The 21,880-nt window shown below is 31.4% G+C and overlaps 1 protein-coding gene across 10 annotated transcripts in view; it reads left to right on the forward strand.

The window, feature by feature from the left end:
• Positions 1-21,880, forward strand: part of Wge (BAH domain and coiled-coil containing protein winged eye) — a 43,185-nt gene that overhangs the window by 7,393 nt on the left and 13,912 nt on the right. For 8 of the 10 annotated variants that reach the window (XM_074238242.1, XM_074238243.1, XM_074238245.1 and 5 more), the window contains 3 exons: positions 18,148-18,369; positions 18,943-19,065; positions 20,825-21,172. In XM_074238242.1, the coding sequence (XP_074094343.1) occupies positions 18,168-18,369; positions 18,943-19,065; positions 20,825-21,172 (673 nt within the window). In that variant the 5' untranslated portion in view covers positions 18,148-18,167. The remainder of the gene's footprint in view (positions 1-18,147; positions 18,370-18,942; positions 19,066-20,824; positions 21,173-21,880) is intronic. The other 2 variants (XM_074238248.1, XM_074238250.1) reach the window with 1 other exon arrangement.

Genomic DNA, 21,880 nt, shown 5'->3' on the forward strand with positions numbered 1-21,880 from the left:
ATTTTGAGTTTTACTCAATATTTTTTATTTCAAAATAAAAACAATTTTTTATATTTAATGAAGAAGAAAAATTAAACTTTTTTTTAAAGCAGTTTCATATAATTGTTCAATAAACTTGGCAATATAAAGGCCATTAACCTCAGAAAAATAAAAAAGTGAACAAAATATAAAATCGATGTCCAATGAGGCGACCAGATACAGTGAAATATAATTCGGGGGTTGTTATTATTTGGAAGAAGGAGGATGGAAATAAACTAAATAATAAAGAGGAATAATCCATAAACCGATGATGAGGAAATGAGGAAGAGTACGTCGATAACAAAGCTCAGTAGCTCACAAGTTATAACCAATATTCCTTGAATATGTAACCCGGGGTATGAAGCGCGTGCCTCTTCTAAGAGCGCGTGCTTCTAAGAACGGCCGCGACAAGCTGTGTATCAGAATGTACTAAGACGAAAAAGGAGAGGATATAAACAAAAAATGTAAATAAAGTAAAAGTAAAAAAGATCGAGAATAAGGATAGAGGGAATAAAAAATATAAATAAAGAGGCGCCGCGATAGTCGAAGGAGGTGACGAAGGAGGAGTCGGGAGGACTCAGTCGCCCTTACTCTCCACTCTGTGTTAGTAAGGGCGACCGAGAGAACTTGCCTCGCTCGAGAAATAAAACAAAATATCATCATGATAATAATAATAATAATAATAATAATAATAATAATAATAATAATAATAATAATAATAATAATAATAATAATACTGTATATAGTAGATAGTATAGTAGGGAAGGAGCAGAGAGACCGAGGAAGGCCGGGGGGAGGTGGGATGCCAGAGTGAGAGGAGCTCCAGAGTGTGGAGAACTCTCTCTAAACTCGGGTTAAAGCCGATAGACTGTTTAGTTCCTTCAGGCTTTATTCAGTCAGCAGACTTCTTTTACTTTGCTTCATATTCACTCCTCTCACAATACTTTTGCTAGGAACGACAATCTTCTTTAAATCATCCCACCGACTCTTCCTCTTCCGATTATACATCCGTTCGTGTGTAATTTCAAATGAGTTTATGATGGACTTAGTACCTTCTGAGTTTTTTTTTTTTTTTTTTTTTTTTTTTTTTAACTCTAGTATTTAGTCGTTTAATCCGATAAATTTTATGTTAAACTAGTCATTTAGGTTTATATTAATCATTAATTTATGGTAAATAAAAAACAAATAGTTTTTTTAATTTTATTTTGACCGTGCTGGGATTTGAAGCCTGGCCTTCCAAGTCTTTACTTAGAGTTTACTAACAGTTTCAAGAAACTGGATATTTATGGACAGCAATAGTTTAATTTTTACAGTTTAGAGTGAATTTTTTGAATTGACAATCACAAATGAGAGAAAAACGTGTTAAATTCTTAAAAATTAGCTGTTTTTTTATTATACGTTGATTAAAAAGAAAAAGTGATTTAAATCCATGTGAAAATTGCTCCAGTAAAAGTTTCCCTAACTACTTTTAAAAGTTTGGCACTTGAATTTATACTTGGAAGCTCGTTAATCGATCGCGAATCGCTCCTAATTTTCACCCCACGTTCCTTAACAATTTTTCATTAGTCAGAAAAATTAATTTTAAATTATATATAGTTATCATTTCGGGGTCTTTTGAGGCTAGCGTACATAATTTAAAAAAGCCCTGGAAAAATTCTTAGACCCCAGAGAGAAGTCGCATAATTTTCTTCTCTGAACCAATCGTGTTACTCGTCATATTGACGTCATACTCCAGTGAGTAATCTACCCAGAATAACTTTAGAAATTCTGAAAATTTTCTCGAGAAAATCGAAATATTTTCCTCTTAAATTTATTCACAGTCAAGCTTAACTTTTAATAAATCCCCTTGTGATTTCAATCTAATTAACCAAGAAATGTCTAATTACAAAAGTTTGTAATCTAAATCCAATTTTCAGGTGTAAAAATTAAAAAATATCAAAATGCATGATAAATATAAATGGTAGAACAATTTTAAATTCTTTTGTTGTAAAAAAAAAAAAAAAAAAAAAACAATACAAATCTGATAAAAAAAAGTAAACTGGACGTTATGAGTGTACATAATATAATAAAAAAGTTTCCTTAGCTTTCATATGGCTATAAATGGTATATTGCTAATCTAGTCGCGAGTTTATACTTTACCAGGTGTCGCACCACCGATGGAACTTATTTTTGCTGTGTACAAACGCGACTATTTTCTCGAATTAATTAGGTTTTTTTTGTAATTATATCTTTAAAAAAATTTTTTTATTATTTCATTAATCAAGTCGTAATATTGAGTAATTTATCGAAAATATTTCATGAAAAATAAACGATTACTTAATTCTTTAAATGAAATAATTTAACCAAATTTTATTCATATTTTAGTTTGAAAAAACATATTTTAAGCAGTAAAGTGGGCAGAGAATAATTACCCGACAAGAATAAACTGTGAGATTAATCTATTTTTTAATATCGAAAAGAATAAAAGGGCGAAACAGAATACATAAAAGGATTGCGTTTGAAGATGTAGAAATAGTAAATTGACGCGTTAATTATGCTGACGGTACTTTTATTTCTTGCTCTACCTGACCATTTTATACAATTAAACCCTTCGTTATAATGTAATCTAAAGAGTACGGTAATTATACTAAATTGGGAGCAAGAATTCTCGAAATTTGATTCTGCTCTTGGAATTTAACTAGAATTGACTTTGAAACGGATAGGACATCTAACAGGAGTTTTAGCTTAAATGATGGAGAGAGAACAGAACAGAGAGTCAAACTCTTCAGAATATATAGGTCCAAACAAAAGTTATGCTGAAATGAAACTGAAACGTTAATCGACGCACGACTGGACGTACTGTATTTGAAATGTTAAATCCTAAGGTCTTGTACATGCCAAGGTCATAAATTATATATACCGGGTGGATCTGACGACTTTTACATTTTATGGTTACCGTTCTACACGTTTTTATGTCGCTTCGCTTTTTAGTTTTTATTTTTTTACAATAAAATTTATTCTTCATTTTAGTTATTGACTATTGTAGTTTTTAACTTTAAATTTATTATTAATAATAATATCAGTCTTAGTTATATTCATTCATACTGATAACAATTGTTTAGTCTTCAATCAACGATTTATCGGGTTGAATAATATTTTAAAGTGCTTGAAAATAAACTGGACCTTCGACAGTAAGTTTTTCTAAAACATCTTAGTTAGGAAATAAATTTAAACTATTTTATTTAATAAATTTTGAAGTTAATTTAAATTAAATATGAGGATTGACGGAAGAAAGTTCTATTGAATGAATAAAAATTCAGACACTTGATCATAAACTGATACGGAATTGATAAATGAATAAATTATACAATTAATAAGTACACTTTACCCTTGCAAGAGTCTATTTATACGCAAAATGAATTTTTTAAAGTTATCCACTGCATATCTGCAGGAATAAAAATTCCCCATTTAAATGTCACATATTCTGGTCATGTAGTTGGTCAGTAAGCTGTACTTTATCCTGGAAAAAAATCTAGAATACATATATTATATACACGAGAATCTCATCAGCCAAGTATCATATTGTGGACACCTTTGGCGAAAATTTAATTTTCGAGACCCAAAACGAATTTGTCGATATCGAAGTTTTGAATATTTGTCACAAAATATATATCGTGTTTTTTCTATAAATAAATCGGATATTTTCGGCGAATGAATAATTCATGGGTTACTTATTTTATACTTTTCAAATAAAATTACAGATGCAAAAACTAAAGGTGGTAATTTTATAAAAAGTAAAGATTATTGAATAAGCGCACCGAGCTATTAAAATTCATCCCGTAATCTGTAAACATTAAACAGTTCTTTCTCCCGTAAAATTGAGAATTTTTTTTTTTTTTTTTTTTTTTTTTTTTTTTTTTTTTTTTCCAGGTACCTTGCCATAAAAAGAAGGTATCTAGAACATGCACGCTCTAAAATAGCTCCATAAAAACTGTTAGATCTCTTTCTGATGACGAAATTTACTCCCCCACCTTCTCCCTGGAGATAGAGATAACAAAAAAGCACAAAAGAGTTGATCTATTTAAACGAAAATGTTAATTCGTATTCTTGCTCGACTAAGCCCCTTAAATTATTCATATATTTATAAATATGACGTCAATGGGGTTCATTATATCTGTGGCTGTAAGCAAATAAAAAGCAATAATACCGTCGAATTCGGAATTGAAAATTCGGGCGTAGTTTATTTTACAGAATGAGATAAGACGTGTAAAAGTGTTGTTGCAATCGTACCGTGAGCAGTATTTTTGATAAAGTAAAGAGCTTGGTACTCAGCTCTGCTCGGAAAACGACCGCCGATGGGGGCGCCAGTTGCCTAGCGACCAAACACCCCCGTACAACCACTTGCGCGCACATACGCAGAGAATCCGGGGTTTAATGCTCACAACTATGTACACACACATTTATCTCTATATGTATATATTTACTTACACACTAGTTCAAGTTGGAAAAGGATAAAGCGACTGCAGGGGTCGCCTGGTATGGATGGTATAGCAGCAGTCGGTCCAGTCATATACCATGCTATGGCTTTAGTTGTCTCTTTGTTTGGATGAGACCCAAAGTACAAAGCTTTTTGCTCGCTGTTTTTTCACCGATTAATTTGACACTGCTTTCTCAACTCTTTTTACTTTACCTTACCTTCCTCTCTTTCCTTCTTTGTCTTTTTACGTTCAGTTCCTATCCTGAGTTAGAGGACTCTGACTCTGGTGCTTTTCCGGCCTCTCAAAGAATTAACAATATGCCAAAAGACAATGTGTTATTGATGTTTTCATCAGGGTGTAGATCCTCAATTATCGTCTCAAGTTTCCCGGCCTTATTGTTTGTTTCGTGCGAATAGACTGAGATCTACGCGGAAAATAATTGTTAGGTGGTTAAAAAATTAGCGCTTTGAAAGTTTTGATTTTAACACTTGTTGGAGTTAATAATAATAATAATAATAATAATAATAATCAATCAATCAATCAATCAATCAAGTTTTCTAATATCAAAATTAGCCGTATCAGGTTCAATAGGCCTATCAATAATTTTTTATCAAAATCTAGTTATGAATATTTCCGACGGAGGGCGCACAGTCGCTAAATTTTCTCATTTGTAGAGAGTTAAATTTGAAGTATATAATATAAGTTCTGTAATTTTTTTCAAAGGAATTTAAATTTCAATAGAAGACTAATTATGTGTTGATTCATTTGATAAAAATTAAATTTCAATAGAATCAAATAAAAAGCAACAATACGTTACGCAAATAATGGTATCGCGGGTAGAGGTAACCTTTTTCCAAATTACGAATGTCGTAATGCATCATTTGAGGATTGAATCGTTGAAGCGTATCGCCCGTACGCATCACATCAGATGCGGAACACGCCAGACGCTTGATACGCCAACGCCAGTAATTTATGATCACCGGAGTCGAGACACCGCTCAACATTCGGTTACTTCCGGGCCTTTACTTATTTATTTTTTTCCCCTGATATGCATTATACACTCTTATTCATGTTGTTGTTATTATGTGTGGACTATGATTCGAAGATGATTGCTCTATCAAGAACCTCTATCCCAATCTGCAAATTTTAACTGTACTATCCAAAGTCACGAGTCTGTGATGGTAAAAAGATTAATTTAATTCAACGGAAAAAAATATTTTTATCAATGTATTTATTCAAGTTCTGACCTTTAAATAAATGTCCATTCCAAGAGTATATAAAAAAAGATTTACTATTTTATATTAATTAATTATTCTATAATGTGTTCGGTATGTACTATCATTTTTTATCCAGGAAAATTATAGGATCAAGGATCAAGGAACCCGCGAAAACTTTTCTGCAGAAACTTTCACTGACAGTCTCTGTTCTCTGTAATATAAAATCCAGCTGTATTTATATAAACATAAGGAGTGGCTTGTTTTTTTACCGTCAACTTTGCATCAATAGTCTCAGTAGATTATTACCTTAATAAAAAACCGTTCAAATGGATAATAATTTATGCTAATGCGAAAATTTATCTGAATCATTTCATTTTCACCGTGAAATAATCGTTTAATCCCACTAATTATTGAAGTAATTTCAAGTAATACAGGCTTGTTAAGCGTAACATTGGTCATTAAATGAAAATTCAATCAGAGCGGTATAATACGATCTAAATGACAAAAAATAAACATATTTCAAGAGTGACGTCACTGTTATCATCGCGGGAGATTTTTGTTTATGTTTTCTTTTACATGCTGATGAAAATAAAAATATATTGCATGCCTTGATTGCGTGGATTATGGGTGTGCTCTGTACGCTTGCACTCAATAATGCATTTACGTTGACGTGCGCCGGATCTATAGCGAGCTTCATTGTCCCTACATTTTGTGTGAAATCAAAAGTTATAGAAAAATCTATTATATTATATAAAAATAATTTGTGAATTGAAAAACAACATCTTAAGTCAAAGAAATTTTTTAATTTTTAATAATCATGATAAAACTTACGAGACTATCAATAATTAATCAAAGATAAAAAAAAATCTTTAAAAAATATCAACTTATTGCCCTAAACAATGACTTTTAAAAATCAAGTTCTGTGATTAGCAACCTCTGATCAATTTATAGTACGCGAATAGTTGATGTATCACATATAATACATTTAAAGATATAAAGTGTATATTATTTGTGCAAACACATAATAAAAAATGTTTATGTAGGGTCTAGTTCTATTCTCGTGAGCGAAGGAGCGAATAAAGAGAGAAATTAATTCTATTAATCCAGCTTTTTGTACTTGTATTATTTTCGTATCTAGTTGATATAATCGTGTGTATATTATTAAACGGTATACCCAAAGTAAATCGTGTTTATTTGCTCTCGGTAATTTGAATTTTTTCACACAGGAGCCCGATTCGGTTGAACTTAATATTCTAATCTTTATCAATTTATTTTATTGATCTAAATAAAAGTTTGCTCTTATTGACCACCAATCAATTATGAAATTAGTTGAAAATTCAATATCAATACACTAATACACAACACACACTTGTCATATGGATTATATTAGGTCATTTTAATTGACACGCGCAAGCGCGGTGCTTTTTTTTCGCTAATATTTGATACCTTTGGATTAGGTATCAAATTGGTATTTTTCACCGGGGATTCTTTAAACTTGAGCTGATAATTTAGCGCGTAAATGTACGCTTATCAATCACTTGTAATGAAAGATGTGTGTTTACTCGTGTAAGCGTCTATATAGATGAAAATATACGTATATGACACGGAAATTTCATCAGGAAATAGCTTCAATGTAGTATCGATTATAGTAGGCCATTAATTTCGCTGACGTGTCCAAATCTTTTCTAAAAGTCTCTATGCATACTTTGAATTAGACTTTTTTCGTATTAATCTTGCACAAATTTATAAAAGTTTTGGCAAGCAATTCTCAAATTATCATTAATTATTATGATTTGTGACCTTCACCCTAAAGATCCTTAACGATGACCCATTATATCTGTTTGGGAATAACGTCCCAAAAACAAGCGCCAGAGGAGCAATAACGTACCCAAAATAGAGGTTCTATCAAAGTTAACTCCAATATATTAAGATGCTTTAGTCGAATGTTATTGGTTGTTGTTCTACGAAGAAGTTAAGATCGAACGAATAAGTAAAACGGCTAGAAAAGAAAGACTAAGGTCTTAACAAATGTGAGTGTATATAGTTTACGGTGGGAGTTAGCGATGCCACGCTAACGGCCCACTTGAGTCAACAGACCGACCGATCGTTAAGGCGAGCTATACAAACTCAACTCATCCCTATTATTCTTTATTTCTCCTGTTATTCTATTTGATATTCTTCCATTATAAATTTATATTCTTTTTGATCTTTCCACCACTAAAAAGTATTTTTTCATAACTAGTAACTAGACGTCAAAAAATTCACTTGACCATGAGATTTTGGATAAACCAATTATAAAGTGAGCTCAACAAGTGTTCCTTAAAAAAATCCAAAGAGGGCAGATGATGTAAAAGCCAATCAGCTGCAGATAATGCAGCATTTGTTGTTACAAAGGGTCTTCTCAGGGCTTCTCGTCGTGAATAATTCTCTTTGGGGGCACGATGATCGTGATGCCGTGAATACGACTGAGATATGGAGCCCCTGTATCTCGTATTCGGGGTCTTCAGCTGAGTCTGACTGAAGTTCTCGTACTCGAACTCGGAGGAACTTTAGGGCGAGGTGGTGAAGCCGGGAAAGGGCGTCCGGGTCTTATACAGACAGGGCCAACCTCTTTCCTTTCATATATATATATATATATATATATATATATATATATATATATATATATATATGATCTTCTTATTTAGCGAGCTTTCTTCCTCGCTCTCGAGACCTTCTGCCTCCAGTGCTCTGTCCTCCAGTATTCTTTCCCTTTCTTGTCTGCTTGTGTGCTCCTGTCTCTATGTATACGTGCATTCTATTCCGTCTCTGTAGCAAACACCATCCAGCCAGCGGCTCTCATTCAAAATAATTCATATCCTTTTACGATTATATAACACAGACATTCACAGCTTAACTATATGATAGTTGCTTTTTACAATTTACATATCTATTTACTCGACAACAGTCTATAACCTTGGACAAATATTTCTAAGGTCAAATAATAAATAGTTACATTATTTTCTTAAGCTGGATAAACATTAATCAGATGGCTGATTTTAATCGTCCAACCTTTGTGTTTTATTTCCAACAAACGGGACATTTTTTCTAAATTAGTTGAAGAATGTCCAGCTGAAACCAAATTAATTAAATGTGTCGGTAAAATATTCGGTGCAACGGAATGAGAACCCCAAAGGGCGAAGGGTAGAAGCCCGAGGGGTAGAAAAATCGAGTAATGCACGCGTGGGAGTTGAAGGGATAACATGATGCTGAAAAAGGAAGCCCGAAGATTCTTCCAGTGAGATCTGAATGTGAATTTAATGTCGAGAAAGATAGGAAGTAAGAATGAAATTGGAAGGGAGGTATGTACATTCCGTAGAACCGGCCATATAAGCTTCTGATCGCTCGAACCGACTAGACCCGCTTATATATATATATATAATACGAAGATAGAAGAACCGAGATATCTGGCCGAATAGAAAGAGTTCTGGAGTTCTCAAAGAAGATAACATGTGTGGATGTTGATGGAAAATAATAAAATGGATTGCGTGTCTTACCCGCTGAGCATTTCGGCCAGCAACTTTTTATTTAACCTATGTATATTTAAATAATATGGATATCATATTTAACTTTATCTGTAAACAATATCTTATTTGTTCGTCAAATATGTGCTCTTAACCTGGAGCTTCTTCTAAGCTTCAGATAAATTTATCGTTGAGATTGTGCGGTTGAAGATAAATTTTTGAAAAATATTTTTTTTTTCCTCTGTATTTATATTTATTTTCATGAAAACTTATCAAAATAACACAATGTCCGTTTCTTAACACAAAAAACTATATATGTTTGTATTGTTTTTTCTCTATTTTAAAGAGGATTTGATTCTGACTGTGCTAAAAAACTTTTTCAATATTTTTTAATACACCCTATACGCATTTTCTTCGGGCTAAGGGATGAAGAATGGGATTCCATGAAAACATCTTTGTAAGAAAATATCTTGTGAAAAGAGGCACATCAAAAAATAACGCGAGAGATGGAACAGATGCAGCTACACATTCTGCGATATTACACCAGCAAAGCTTGTATTTTTTACACCACTGAAGTTTTATTGCGTACAGGCAATGGATTTTTTCATGAGGTACCGTAATTTTTAGGAGTACAGAGACTGTAAACACTTTTCTTATCGTCGAGAAAAGTGATTTTAGTGAATTCTTTCTCTCGTGTGTGCTCCGATTAAATTCCGTGTGCGTTAAATTCCGCAAATGTAACGATTTTACAAGAATTTAACAACTTTTTTACACTATAAATGCTCCTTTTTGTTTATTCTGAACGTTAAAATAGTTTTATGAGGAAACAATTGTACAAGAAGCTTACAAATCTTTGTTCAAAGAATTGAGAATGTAAATTTAATGTCAAATCAATGTTAAAAGCCTCTACTGTGACTCGATAAAAAGTAACGCCCGTAGAATTTGAGACTTAATGAGACGGAAGATAAATTAACAGCTTACAATCGATATAAATTCGTTGTAGTTTGCTTTTTTTTTTCAGTGAGTAATGAAACGACATTACCTAATAGCCGGCGTTAATTATTATCTTTTCTTTCACTGCTCAAGATTTCGAGAGCTGAAAAAATTACTCTTACACACGACTATAACTCTATTTAGTTTGTCTGTGAGCTTACTAGACATATATTACACCGAATACTGTAGAATCATTTTATTCGGAGATTTACGAGTCCTTTCTCAGAAGATCACTTTTTATTCTGTTCAAGAGAAAAATATAATGGCTTTTAGGAGCGAAATCGGTCAACTGATTAAATAATTTATCTTTTTATCAAATAATATACTCGAAAAAAAAAAAAAAAAAAAAAAAATTTATATTTAAACAGACCCTGTAATATTGTATTGAATATGTTGTACATATTTAAGAATCAAGTTGTGTTGAAGAAACTGCTCACTCTCATCTTGAAATTCAGTACAAACCAAAATATATCAGCTTAGAAGTTGGTACACATTGTAAAGAGCTTGTCTTAGAGTTACAGTTTGTTCGTTTTAATTCAAGTAGTGTTACAAGTTTTGTCGTTGGAATTTTAGCAGACACGTAAATAACAAAGTGATTAATGAAAGATAAAGAAGAAAGAGAAGAAGAGCGGTTTTAGTTAGAGTGAATATATATATATATATATATATATATATATATATATATATATATTATGCGCGACGAGTAGAGCGTGAGTAGCAAGAGCATGACGAAGATAATGAAGGGTTGTGGAGGTGGAAGGCGAGAGAATAGCCCGGGGCCCTCCCACGACGAGTACTTCCCAAGTATGTGTATTGCATATATGTATATATACGCCGTATGGCTCACACGTTTGATTATATTCTACAGTTTGTTATTCGGAGAAGAGTGCTTTTCATTTTCACTAACTCTGTGTACTAACTCCTATTCTTGAATTTAATGCACGCCGGATTGATAGTTGACACTTAAAAAATTTTTGTCAATTAAAAAATTTTTATTTTTATTCAATTATAACTCATTTTAATATTTATTTTGCTGAGAATAAATATTCTTGATTTGAGCGAAGAAATCTTCGGAAAATAAAAGATAATCTTTTCTTTTGTCCATAAGTCAGTTCTTCTTTCACTTTTTCACTGAAGTAAACTGCCGATTAGTTTAAAATGAGTTCTATGTAATAAAATAACACGATTGCTACAACTATTGACTTTCTCAGAAAGATCTGGGCTTAACCTTTTGAAGATACTTGGCTTATGCTACACTCAATAGAGAAAAGATAAATTTATCTATTATATACTTCAGTTAATACTCTCAACTGGGATTACTAGAAATTTTATGAAAATACTTAAATGCAATGAGCATTGTTTAGATAAGCGGATATATGGATCATTATGACGTTCCAAACAACGAGATGTTCTCAAGCGCTTTAAATTATATGCACTGATAAAATTGACTTGTTTTAGAAGAAATAATTTTGAAGCAAGAAAAATCATCAGAAAGATAAATGAACTTAAAAATTTAAACAATAATTCAGACTATTGAAATTAGAATGAGCAAATTAACATTCAACTTTCTTGTAAAAATGGCAAAGAAGATAAAATGTCCAGACGGATTTAGTGCCTGGACCAACGGTACTTTTAACAGCTTAAGGACGTCCCGTAGGGGTCCTATTTATTACTTTTAGCCAGCGTATTTCCCAGCGTTGTTCCTTCATTTCACATTTTCACCCTTCTTTCTGTCTCTCTCTTTTTCACTTCATCCTATCCCATTCTCTATAATATATCTATACGTATATGTTAACTATACATATAACTCTGTATACTTCTGTCGTTAATGCCACATGCTGAACACGCGTGTTGTGTGCGTCAGCCAAATCCTGCCCGCACGCTGCGGTGACCCTGAAAGCATTCTCTCGTCCTTCTCCGTATTGTTGTTTACTAATTGACCATTTGGAAACGACGGAATTTTCTCTCAGTGCTATTCTATTCCTATTCCGTTATTCTTTACTTACTCATTCTTGCCAATTTATTCTGTGTTTAAGCCAACTTTCGTACGTCTCACCTTGGATTAACCTTACACTGATGTAACCTAACGGTGGTGATTAATTAAATTTAAAAATTTTTTTTTCTTTCAACATTAAGCTTTCCTATAGTTAGGAGTTGGAAATTTAGGTATTCATTTTCCTCGCGGTTAATAATTAAATCAAAAATTATTAACGAGCCAAATTTTTTCTGACTTTACTATCGATTGCTCTTAACTTCGCAGTTGGATAAATTTTCTATAACACTTTACATAAAGCAAACTTAAAAATTTTCCATACATATTTAAAAGTTATCTTCTCTGTGCATATACACTGATAGAAAATTTATGTTAATTCAAGAGATATTTTCTTAATCTAAGAATTTATTTTGGAAGACAAACAATTATTTTGCTTTAAGAATTTCTTGTTTTGATTTAGATTTTCTTGGCTTGAGAGCTATATTATTTTCAATCGATACATTTAATTTTTCAACCAAAATAACATTATCGTTCAAAAAACTTAAAATAATTCATCAAAGTATATTTCAAAATTAAATAGTCTTTAATTGCTATACCGAAAAAAAATCATTTCTTAGAAATAAGTAAATTAATGACTCAAAAAAAAAATCCATTCTTAACACAAGTCGGTAACATCTTGAATCAATATTATCGCCTATTTTGAACCAAGAGACAAAAATTCTTGAAAGAAATATATCTATATCTAGTTTTAAGAGTTCAAATTTTGAAGAAAAAAAGGTTTTTGAATCAAGATTGTTTTTCTATCAGTGTATGTATAATAATACATCGAGAAGTATTTGATACCGAGAACTGAGGAGCACTCAAAAGTACTGAAATAGTGAATTACACTGATTGCCCCGAGTGATTCAATTACTCTCATTGAATATTCACTCAGTACTTTGGCTAATTCGTTTTAAGAGAGCACTCAAGTTTTTTCAAAAAGATTAGAATATGTACCTTCAAAAATATTTTCTATGAACATACATGATCCATTGATTAAAAAAATTTAAAACATATAGACCAAAGTATTATACGTCTGGTTTTAAATTCACGTCATTTTATTTTAATTCTCGTATGCAGCATGTAGCTGGGGTTCTTTATAAAAAGTGTATATATATATATATATATATATATATATATATATATATATATATATATATTTTTTTTTTTTTTTTTTACCGAGTACATCGTCATGATATGAGTACACTTGATTTAATCTCATCCTTGCTACTTTCGCTGTAGTCAACCTTATAACTTGCAAAGGTATATTATATTTAAGGCTATTTATTTTGCAAAATTACATCTTTTTGCTAAATAATATTGTATTTTACATACTAAAAGTTGTCGTTGAAAATTCAAGTGACGTTTCAACTAAAAATTAAAAAGTCTTTCATATATTGTTTACGTTAGTAACTCAAAGTATAAATTATAATTATTAATTTACAAATTATACGACCAAGTTTTACATATTAATTTTCAAGAGTTCAAAAATATTATTAAAAACTTTATAATAAATCTTGAAATTTATTTAATGTCAAAATTTTTCAAATAAATTAACATACTTATCGTATTTTTAACATTTGAAGATAAAAGAGTTCAACTTCAGTAAAAGATCAATATTCTTTATTTTGAATCTAACGGAATAATCCAACAATTGAAACGCCTGAACTATTGACTTCAAAGTTTTGTTAAATCTTTTCTTCATTGTAGATAATTATAGCGCTCACAAAAGCGGCACTCATTGTGTTTGATTTTTGAAAGCGAATTATTAGTTCGGAATGAAAAAACAGTTAAATACCATTCTGGTGCAGAAATGAAAAAGTAGCTCTCGAAAAAGAAGAGCCTGTAGCTTTATATTTATATAAAAAAGTTATCAGTGGCATAATGTCAATATAGCTTGTTCGTGAAAAGCTTTTGAACTCTAAAATGATGGATATTTGATGGAGGAAGCGTATCATAATTCGTAAAGCCACTGCTAGTCGGTGTCTGTTTTGCATTCCGCATCCAATAACAATTTAGCGAAACCGCAATCTGTTTTGATGAACAAATTCCCAAATTAGCTTCTGCTCCTTTGTTGCTCAATTCGATGCTCCTGATCTTTGTCAGATGTTTTATCTTGCGAATTCAATGCTAATTTTAATGATAATAAATCTTCGACTTTGAACACCATTATAAGTACATTAGTTAGAAAAAAATTTATACTTCAACTGCGATGAGAGTAAATATCTCTCTTACTAGTAGATTGCGACACCTATACTTTCATACCTGATCGGTTTAAATTGCCACCCTTGTGCAATAAATTGAACTAAAAAGCGTTCCATCACAAAGTAAGAGCAGGAGGGACATTTTTATAAACAAGAGTGATGCGCTGCTGCGTTTCAGATCGATTTATACTTTGATATTCCCGTTTTAAAAATCTCTGTAAAGTTAAATCTGTAATTTTCCCGGTGTCAGTTTAGTTCCTCTGATGTGTTTATTTTTCCTGGTGGGTGTAAATGCGGAACATAGGCTCCCAAAGATCTAATTTATTGATTCTATTATTTTTGCATCAGCCTGGTGACTTTCAACTTAAAATCCGACCGAGCTTTTAGTTTTTGAATAAAGTCTCGTTTTAATGAAAAATATCGACATTCTGGACGAAATATAAAATTGGCCTGACTCCAATATTACTCTGATGTAGATTAAATTTAGTAAAAAATTTTTTTTTATCTAATTTTGACAATATAAATGTAAAAAATTGTAGTTTTGATCTATTCGCAGCGTTTTTTATTATTGAATTAATGGCACGTGCTAGATTCCAGTGCTAGTAATATATATATAAATTTGGTCACGTGACGCCTTTTCATCGATATAATGAAAAGTGGGTTTATTCTTTTGATTTATTGACCCGGCTGCTGCGTTTTTGATGGGATTCAACGAAAATAGATCAGGATGGAAAAATTTAGATTAAAATTAATCAATGTTTGACTTTAGTCCATTATATAGTACAAAAATGATAAATTGCAAGGTATGCATTAGTGAAAGTATTGCAAATGAGCAGGTGATCGTTTTTGTGGTTGAATTTATCCTCACAATAATTCTCTAGGTATCACATGAGGTTCGTGTGATTGAGGTTTAGCAATTTTCAGCACGACAGAATGCATTTAGGTTGATAAATGTAACCCTGGACTTGGGCACGCGTATGCCGTCACATATACAGATAATTATACATTTTTATAGATTTACATATAATATAATGTCGAAATTAAAGGAATCAGCTTTTCGGTAATTGAAGTTAGTTGGAAATAATTTTGAGAGAAATTATGCTAGTAAAATTGTTTTAGATGGATGTTTATTATTATATATGGCAAGAACTACTTGCGAACTTATTGAGGTTCATAAAAGAAACATCGATAGGTCATTTACCATCAAAGAACCTCTATATGTAGCGTAATATAATATAAGTTCATAGAGGTCCAAAATATGAGGGTCAATTTATATAGAACAAAGAAAATACGTGATGTTATAGGCTCTATAAGTTGTAAACTTTTAATGTTTTTATATTCGATAGAACAAAGGAAGTTTTGCAGAGTATTAAATAAATAACAATGCATGTAAATAAATAAATCATATTTACACAGTTTGTAGAACAACTTTTACCAGGAATAACATTTTTTTATCCACAGAGATAGAACTTCTAAATTATTAATTGACAGCAACATATTTGAAGAAAAAAGGGAAATTTTTAGAATGATAATGATAATGGCCTTCTAATTTCAAAATTCAAGATTCGGTAACCCATGGACGAATGGTAATACGATTAAGATTTAAAAAAGAAAAGAGATGAGATGAGGAGAGAAGAGAAGAGCAAAAGAGGTACATCAAGAATAAGAAACAGGTTTTTCAAGCCACTGGGGATATATATATATATATATATATATATATATATATATATATATATATATATACGTATATAAATGTATATACCTAGTACACACGAGAAGGGTCTACGAAGCGTGACTACCTGACGACGTAGCCTTACTATACCGCCTCGGGCACACGAGTGGAAAATGATGAAACAGGTGCTCGTAAAAAATTCTACGTGATCTTAACTTTTTTCCACCCTTTTTTTTGTATCGAATATCGGAGATACTGTTCCACCCAACTGGAAAAATGTTTTTATACGTAATACATGTAATGTATAAGACATAATAATAAGTTATTGCCAAAAAATCAACTCAAGTTCGATCTGATTGCGAATTTTTGACGCTAAATATAAAAAAAAAAAAAATTATTTCTGTTAAAAAAGTATTCAGATAAATAAATATAATAAAATAATTATTAAAATCACGATTCTATTGCTTGAAATATCATTTATTATCCTTTGAGTTCATTCGAAGTGACAATGGCGGAAAAAAAATATTAAATTTCGCAGCATCGTTACGGAAAATGTGTCGCTGTACATAATTGAGATGGAAGGAATAAAAAAAAATAAATAAATTAGAAAAAGGAAAGAGGAGGAGAGGCATTGGCGAATTCTGGCGAGTACGAGGGGACCAAACAGATTCCGATAGTCGTGCGAGTTACGTAAAAACTCGTCGGATGAACTCAACGAGGATAACGACGTTGTCATCGCTAAGATTACGTCTCAGTGATCCCGAATTTATTTTTATTATTTCCATCCTTCTGATGCTAGTTACCCAATTTTCTTTATCAATTATTGTCTTAATACAATTATTATCCTTGTTATCGTTCGACAATTCAACTTCCTGATCATTTATATACCAATAAATAACTATTAGTAATTGAATGGAGATAAAACTATCGTTTAATTATTAGACTTTTGGAAAATTCCACGCTGAAAAAATGTTTAACAAAAGTTTAAGTATTTTTATTGATAAAAGTAACGAAAAATTTATTTTAAATGATGATTCATTATTTATCAAAACATATTATTGACGTAGAAAAAATCTGTTTGTCCCATGGATTTTAATCGCTTATGAGACTTACAGTATCTATTTAATAATTGATAGAGCTACTTATCTTTAAAGAAGTACATATCTGTCTTTTAAAATCACATATTATATTGTATAAATGACAGCTATGAGGCCTGAAGGAACGTACTTATCTTTGAGATTATGAGCTTCAGTTCTAGTTTATAGAGCACAATAATAAGTATTTTAACATTGAACACATTATGACACTGAAAATAGTAGACAGAGAGATAATTTCAAAAATTTCCACGCATTTTTTTTAATTATTAAAATTATTGAATACTCAAGCGCGTGCAAAATTGTAATTAACTTGGCCAGTAAACCGAACAATCATAATCATGATAATTTTCGATACTAATAAGATGTAATATGCATATAATTATCTGATATACATTATAGTACATATATTAATTAGAAAACTGTGAAGTTTATAATTTAAATTATAGTGATTCATTTCGCACTAAGCAACTACATTGAAAAAATGAATAATATAAAATTTTTATATAATTTTCTATAAACAGTTTTATACATAGTAATATGTAAAAAAAATTTTTTTCCGTAAATATTTATCAAAATAATCTTTAAATCCGACAATAAGGAATCTATTTGCACGTCTGATAAACCCGAATAGGACTTTTATTTTTATTGTTATTATAACTGGAGAATAAATAAGTTTTAAAAGACCTGTTGCTGGCATTTCTTGGTCACACATAATAATAACAGCGAGGTGAATAATCGGCTCACCCTTAATGTGTGTTTTTACAAAAAAAAAAAAAAAAAAAAAAGAAGCCAATTTCGTATGGTAATTCATACTGGTAGTAGATGCCGCCAAACATAAGCAGGGTGAATTATAATGATAAAATGATAAAATGATAAATATAATTGGTGTAAAGAATAACCCGCGATTTGTGCAAGTGTCGTCAATTGACAGATGTTTTTTTTATTCTGTTACAGCCTCGGGAGGGGGTGGTCCAATGTTGGTCCCTCCCGTGGCCCCAGGGGGAACTGCCAGCCGTCAGGTCGGCGATCCCGGGGTTCGGGGTCCTCACAACTCCGTCCCTGGTTCAGCCACCACTTTGTGGCCCCTTGCGCCTGCACAAAATAATCTACCAGGAAGCCAGCAGTCCCAAGCAACGCCACCCCTAGCTGCCACCCCTGCACCATCGCACAATCAAGGTTAGATAACATTTTTTCCCACTTGACTTATCCCTCTATTTATTTCCCAATTATCATTATTTTCAGCGAAGAGCCAATAGATCCGTCCCTTTTATCCAAATGTACCTAATTCCTCTTAATGTTACTTTAGCAGGACTCTTTTTGCTTGATTCTTTATTGTTCTTCTTATGTTTGGTGCCCAATTTCACTTGATTTTGAACAGGACTATCCTAAAAGCGAGAGCAGGATCTCAAAATTGTTGTAGTTGGTTCAAATTCAGGTTAATGTGGACAAAAAACTTTGAAATTACAATTTCATCAAAAAATCTTCACAGTAGTGTCAAATTTTAGATACAATATCATCTATTTGATTAAAAAAAAAAAAATAAACATTGATATAATTGTTATTAAGGTTAACATTTTAACTATTCAATTGAAGAAGAATCTAAAGAATGCAACCAATACCCTCCATTAAGATTCCACAGACAATAACTTTTTCAGGAATTAGCGCCCTACACAATATACCAACAAGAAAAAAAAAAAAATTTGGCAAAGTTTGAGATTTCTTCTAACACTAAAATAATTACTATTTCAGGGATTAATCGATACGAGCTGTATTCCTTATTTCCAGGAAGTAACGGGGGTAGTTATGTGGCGACGACAGCAGCCACCCCTGCAGCTACCCCCGGAAGAACATATCATGCGACGACACACAAAGGTATTCTATTCTATTCTATTATCCTATATATTTTTTGTTATTTCTCGGCTTCTTTTTTCTTCTTATTAGGTTAATATATTTTTTTTATTTATTTATTTATTTATTTTTTTTTTTTTTTTTTTTTTCGGCAATTTTTAATTCTGCGCTCAGTCTTTTTGACAGTCCAACGCTGTTCTCACAATACCGCAATTATGCAATTACAATTCTGAATGAGCCTCCTCCTTCCGAGGAGGGTATACTTTGTCCTTTGAGGGCTTTAATAACCTCATTGTCCAATAGGTGTAACCTAAAACGATGCCCTCATTTTCGTCATAATCTATCCGAGTTTGGATAATTATGTAGTGAATAGAAAATTAAAAATACCAGTTCACACTTTACTTAAAAATAAAAAAAAAAAAAAAAATAATGTGATTATTTTTGAAAAATTTGGGTCGTGTAAAAAGCAATCGGTAGCTTAATTATCTCCATTAGCTGGAACGAATGCAAACTTTTAATGACACGTGTATTTTTTTTTTTTTTTTTTTTCTTAAACGATGCGTAAAAACAATCGTTATTAAATTGTTGTAATTAAATACACATGAACTTATTTATGTTATGCTCACGCATTTCTCAGCAGAACGGACAGGTGAGTAATATCTGATTTTCTCTGGGATATAAGATATAATATGAGAACATTTTTTTCTAATTTAATAGACCCATTTTTTTCACAACATGATACTAAATAAAACACTTAAATTTTACTTTTATCCAATTAGACCGACATTAATCATTAACGATTTACGTTCTGATTGTAAATTTACATTATTAATTGACAGAAATTGAATTTTTAAGAAATAATACCAACTATAATATTTTTCAGTCCAATAAAGTTCTACATTTTTAGTCTAATGTCTCGTATTAAGTTTTTTGTGACTCAATTTAACTCCCAAGTCATAAATTTACGAGTTTTTTACTTGATTTTGTTATACTTGTGCAAGAAATAATATATTTCAAAATAAAATATTTCTTTGATGGTCGTGAGACATGGGAACGATGTGTTTGAAATATGATATTGAATTTTTATATCATATTCCTTCGGGTATAGAAAGATTAGCCGAAAAAAAAAAAAAAATACTAAACATTTTCTGAGAAAAGCTCGTAAATGACATAATACTAAAAACATACCTCCATTTAGTTTATATTATATGTACAAAGTCTACGTTATTATAGATTATCAACAGGAAGCTATTTATATATAAATTGAATGCCCAAATGTTATCGTTATTTTTTTGACTTGCACCTGTTTTATACGCTTATATAGTTTGGTAATCAAAAAATTGTATTTATTCTGATTACAAGTCCTGTTGTATCGTATTTTCAAAGAACTAATTTGCTAATTGTTGGTGTTTATTTTTTTTTTTATCGGAACAAAATTAAAAATTTCTATTAATAAAATGATAAATATAAAAAATCGGCAATTTGTTTATTTCAAATGCAAACAAGTATGTTTTCATCTGAATAAATATTGTTCCTTGACAAAAAAATAATAAACAAATAATTTAATTATTTAAAGCTCAGAATCGTGATAAAATAAATTTACCTATAAAAATGATTTCTAATAAAGCATTATGAAAACTAAAAACTAGAAAAACAAGTCTTATCAAATTTATAACACTAAAACAAGTAACCAGTCGATTGAATAAGTCGGTTATTACTTACAAGCACATATCAGTTGGACTCTAAACCCATAAAGTGTATTTAAAAAAAAAAAAATTTATAGTTTCAGAAAGTGTATTCTCAGCAGCAGTGGGAGTGGGAGTTGGGGGCTACACTTGGGGAGCGCCGACACCACCACCGGGTTCCCCATACAGTCCGGTTCCGGGAGTTACCCAGCTGGAGTTATTGGCGAAGAATTTGGCAAGCCTAGCGCCGCATCATGCCCAGCAGCCTCTGACTCTCCAGGGCGTGGGGGTAAATGTGGGGGCGAGTGTCCACCATGCCCAGCACACCCAGCACACTCTGAACCTAGCTGGACTTCATCATCTTCATCACGGTGAGTCGATGGTGACGAGTACATCGACGACCTCGTTTACGTCCAAATATATTGACGAACGTATATTAACACTCGGTTAGTCATCAACAAATGATTATATCCATTTTGGATGTTTCTAAACTCTGGCTAGCTCCTTATTTTATTTTTACTCTCTTCTTACGATTCAATTCCATTTTTGCGGCTACTTCTGACAGTTGAAAAGCAAACTCCTAATTTGCTCTACTCATCGTCGCTTGCGTGCCTTTTATGTACAAAGGTCCTTGGCACATAGTTTTAGCACACAGAAATCACGATGAGGATCTGGAGATCTTACTTATTCTTGAACGAATTTTACTAAAGACCTAATTTTGTTTATATTAGTCTTGCAAGATTTATACTAAGTGTGTGCTTCTCGAATCTTACTCATGGCTCATCTGTCAAGCCGTATCTTTTTACGACTAAAAACTTTACTGGTGTGACGTTTTTTTTTTTTTTTTTTTCACAGTGTTTATTATGTCACTTTTTTTTTTTTTTTTTTTTAAATAGGAAATATTGCATGAGTTTTTGCCAAAGATTTAATTCACAGACTTTTTTATTTTTACTCTGATAGGTTTTGAAAAAAAATTTTCCCAGAATTTATAAAACTTAGACTTGAATTTTCAATAATATACCGTAAAAAAAAATATAAACTTTTTAAACAAACGCAAATAGAAGGTGGTTAAAATTGAGTGCATGCTTGCATCTCTGAATTATAGCAAAAGTTAGTTTAAAATATTCCTGAGCAGTTTCGTAAGTACTTAAGTC

Source organism: Cotesia typhae, unplaced genomic scaffold, assembly GCF_013202065.1.
Source record: "Cotesia typhae breed Kobodo isofemale line unplaced genomic scaffold, CoteBio_Ctyphae contig_22, whole genome shotgun sequence".
Taxonomy (NCBI): domain Eukaryota; kingdom Metazoa; phylum Arthropoda; class Insecta; order Hymenoptera; family Braconidae; genus Cotesia; species Cotesia typhae.